Raw genomic sequence first — 4,415 nt, 5'->3', positions numbered from 1 at the left:
GTGCACCAGGCCTCTATCCTATATAATAAAAGGGTAATATGCAAATTGACCCTAACAGCAGAACGACTGGGAATGACTGGTCACTATGACACACACTGACCACCAGTGGGCAGATGCTCAATGCAGGAGCTGCCCCCTGGTGGTCAGGGCACTCCCACAGGGGGAGCTCTGCTCAGCCACAAACCAGGCTGACAACTACCAGCACAGCTGTGTTGGCGGGAGCCTTTCCTGCCTCTTCAGCAGTGCTAAGGATGTCCAACTGCAGCTTAGGCCTGCTCCCCGCTGGCAAGTGGACATCCTCCGAGGGCTCCTGGGCTGCCAGAGGAATGTCTGACTGCCAGCTTAGGCCCAATCCCCCGGGGAGTGGGCCTAAGCCAGCAGGTGGACATCCCCCGAGGGGTCCTAGACTGCCAGAGGGCACAGACCCGGCTGAGGGACCCCGCCCCCACCCGAGTGCACAAATTTTTGTGCACCAGGCCTCTAGTTATTTTATATCCCTTTTAGAAGAAATGCTGCTTATTAAACCTGACGTTAATATGTCATTGATTATAAGATGAATCTCACAATTACAGAGATGTTAAAATGTGAAAAAGTGGGCAACTTAGAATCCATGACAGTGTATTATATTCTTTAGATAATTTTTTAAAGATAAATTATGACATCGGATACTTTTGTGGTCCTAGATGGGTTCTGCAAAGTTAAGTGAGCACTGACCCAGGAATCCCTATGTGGTGTGGCTCCCAAGTCAGCCTGACTCTACCCTGCTACCCCCCACCCACCTCCCACTCCCCAAATTCTATTCCGTTCATGAAGATGTCCTGAGAACTTCTGTCATATGCCTTCTGAAAGGCAGGTAGCTTCTGACCTCTAGTGATCTGTCAAAAATCAAAATGAGGATTATTTGTTGTGATTGTTGCTTCAAGAATCTAGTTAATTCTGCTGGTCTCAGTTTCTTACATCTTAGTGTTCACCAAGTATCCATTGAATAGCCTCTAGAAATCTTTGATTAGCTTTGGTCTAATCTAGATTGTGTTGTGTGTATAAGGGGGGATTACTCAGGCATGATTTGGGAAAAATATGTCCCCACTAATCAGCCTTGAAGTAAAATTGGAACTTGGTAGTACAGTTAAGGATAAGAAAGGCAGAGGGGCCCTAAAACGAAACGCGGTTGCTGTGTCTTAGGCACAGTTGTAGGAAGGAGGTGTCATCTCCTCTCATCCTTGCAGCAGCCAGGGAGCTCTTACCCTGTGTGACTCATACTTTCTCTGGCAGAACTGAGATTAAGGTTCAGGTCCGTATGACCCCAGAGTACATGCTTTCCCAGTTTATCCCGTTGCCCTCCATCTGTGGCAGGTGGAAAACAGACCTGGATGAAGTGAACAGGATTTATCTCATGGCTTTGCCACTTCCGTACCTGCGAACTTAGGCACTCTCTGAGATTTAGTTTCCTCATTTTAAAATAAAAACAAAACTATTATCGTTTCATATTCCCGTTTGATTTCGTCATGAGTTAAATAATATAAAGTTTTTTGTGTGAAAAAACTTTAATAAAAATTATATAAAGCTTATGTAGTTGACTGAAATAAAAGGATTTTTAAACCAAAGCTGTAACTAATTTTAGTGTTGACTCAATAAAGGGAATTCATTTCCGTTTTATTTTTTTTTAGTCGAGTAGAATTGAAAAGATTGTGTGAGATCTTCACACGAATGTTTGCTGACCCACATAGCAAGGTAAGTCTGGGAATCATGCCTTGCTTACCTTTCTCTCTGCATGTCTGTGAGCTGTGTCATATACTTTTAAAGAATGAGAGATAATTCCCTGTAGTGAAGTTAAGACCTTACAGATTAGCCCTGGTTTGTGGCTCAGCTGGCTGGAGCATCGTCCTGTACACCAAAAGGTTGCAGGTTTGATTCCAGGTCAGGGCACATACCTAGGTTGCAGGTTCTATCGCTGGTCCATCCATGTTTTTCTCTTTCCCCCTTTCCTACCCCCTCTCCCTCCCTTTTTCTTTCTCCCTCTCTCTCCCTTCCACTAAACATATCCTTGGGGGAGGATTAAAAAACACGCAAAAAAGACCTCACAGATGTAACACTAATTTCAGCAATAGCTTATGTCACATCTTTTAAAAATGGAATTCTTGGAAGCTTCAAATATCTATGAAACTTCAAATTATATATAAAGTGCATTTCAAGTTCGAGTTATTATGGAGGGAATCAGTTGTCTTTCAGCAGATATTTTTGAGTGGCTCCTATTAGCTAACAGTGGGCTAGATGCTAGAATGTAACACTGTATTGTATAATATAGTGACTTTTAAAAAAATTTTCAGTAGTGAAGAAAATAATCAAGTATATAATAATTTTTTTTGCATCCCAGGTAGAATATTTCTATATAAGACAAGATGGAAAAGTGGAAGCATTTATGTAATAGATTTATTAGAGAACCAGGTTAAGTTATTTTTACAAATAGAATTTGCCAGCCCCAAGAACTTGCTGCCTGGTGGCCACTTAGCTGGTGCCTCCCCCTCCTGGGAGCCCAGGAGAGCACTGAGCCTGAGGCCTGCCTTCTGACAAGGGCGTCCCTGCCCAAGGAGCGCACCACAAGGAGGGGTCCGGGCCCCTCTCAGGAGTGGTGCCGAGAGGGCCCTTGAGAACCGCTTACTCGGAGTCCAGGTTCTACATAATTGTCATTGTTTGGGGATGATGATATTGGGAAAGTTAAAGGGTGGAAAAAGGAAAGAAACCAAAGTACAGAAATTGAGGAAATCTTAGTCACCATAAGCAAATCTTAAATGCTTTACATGCAGGACTTCACTATCTTATACTTCAGTTTCCTAGTGAAAATGGTCTGTCCTAAGTTTTTCTGGAAGCATGAAGCCGTGATGGCCCAGAAAGAAGCTGTTTTGTGATGTCCCCTTTTCTGAGCCTTTCCTCTTCATGGGAGTTGTCCCTTAAGCTGCCACCTCTGTCCCATCATTCAGCATTCCTGGCACCCACTCTGGGCAAGGGGTGCACGAAGCAGCATGTGACCCCTGCCTTTTGAGATGCTCACACAGCATAGGGGAATGAGTGCGGGCATTCTCCCCCTTTTCTGGACAGCACTTCTCGATCGGTCTTGAAGTGTGCTTTAAAATCCCTGTCAGGACCCTGACCCTCACAGCAAGGTTAACATTAACTATTAATAAGATCCAAGAAAGGTTGAGTTTAAGGGCCAAATAGATATAATTATCAAGATTTCTTCTCTAAAATAATGTTAAAAACACTAAGATTTAAATCATAAGCATAAGATTTATAGCATTAAGGATTAGATGGTTTGGGACATTGACGAAATTTCTGTTACCTGTCACCTCTAGATTGCTGATTCAGAACCAGAATGTGAGGATAAAGAAGGAAATTTGTTTCCATCAGAAGGCTCTTGTACAGTGAGTTTGGAGGTCTCAGTCTAGTTACTATTTGCAGCTAAGTTAGGAACCCCACAGCTGGGCTCATGGACTTTCTTCTGAGCCACTTGACACCCTGGTGGTTAATAGTTGCTGCACTATTTGGTATATTATCACTGGGTTGTCTCCGTAGAGCGATGCTCATATCCAAGTAGAGGGAGATAGGTGCCACTTACCTCTCTGAGATTGGTCCACTGTGACTGTCTCACCTTAGACAGCAATAATAAGTATATAGCAGCATGATAATAATGTGAGGTTTTAAGCCATAACCTTTTATAAAGCTTTTTATGGCTTTTGTAATATCCTATCTAATACAGTGGGGCCTTGACTTACGAGTTTAATTCGTTCCGTGACGGAGCTCGTAACTCAAATTACTCGTATGTCAAATCAAAAAGTGAACGAGTGAGACACGTGATGCTGGGCTGATGTTGTGGCATTCACTGTGACGTTCGCTGCGCCAACTAACGGTAGGGTATCTGAAGCTGGCTCGTAACCCGAATTTTAGCTCGCAACTCAAAGCAAAAAATCGGCCAAGAGATGGCTCGTATCTCGAAAAACTCGTTAGTTGGGACACTCGTAAGTCAAGGCCCCACTGTAATAGACAAACATGGTAATTGACCATACCTTCGCTATGCCTCCCATTGGCTAATCAGCACGATATGCAAATTAACCGCCAGTAAAGATGGCGGCTAATTTGCATACTGCAGGCAGGGCAGGGCAGCTCGAGCCGCCAGCGCACCGCCATCCAGGGCAGGCCCACCCCTGCCTTGCCCCAGAAGCTCCAGGATCCAGCCCCACCTTGCCGCCCCAGAAGCCCCAGGAGCCCCTGATATGGTAGTAACTCTATCAGTAAGCACTCTGAAAGTCAGTGGCATCAATTAAAAGACAGATTATGAGGGTGAATCAAAAACAAAACCCACTTTAAATATAAAGACACATATAGATTAAAAGTAAATGAATTAAGCTGCAGCCTGTTTT

The 4,415-nt window shown here is 43.9% G+C and overlaps 1 protein-coding gene across 23 annotated transcripts in view; it reads left to right on the top strand.

Annotated features, from left to right (window-relative positions):
* Positions 1–4,415, top strand: part of CLASP1 (cytoplasmic linker associated protein 1) — a 285,149-nt gene that overhangs the window by 192,038 nt on the left and 88,696 nt on the right. For all 23 annotated transcript variants that reach the window (XM_014547896.1, XM_014547897.1, XM_014547893.1 and 20 more), the window contains one exon: positions 1,668–1,731. In XM_014547896.1, the coding sequence (XP_014403382.1) occupies positions 1,668–1,731 (64 nt within the window). The remainder of the gene's footprint in view (positions 1–1,667; positions 1,732–4,415) is intronic.

Source organism: Myotis brandtii, unplaced genomic scaffold, assembly GCF_000412655.1.
Source record: "Myotis brandtii unplaced genomic scaffold, ASM41265v1 scaffold488, whole genome shotgun sequence".
In the NCBI taxonomy this organism is placed as follows: domain Eukaryota; kingdom Metazoa; phylum Chordata; class Mammalia; order Chiroptera; family Vespertilionidae; genus Myotis; species Myotis brandtii.
The sequence above is the reverse complement of the archived record's forward strand: the minus strand, read 5'-3'. Positions and strand labels throughout refer to the sequence as shown.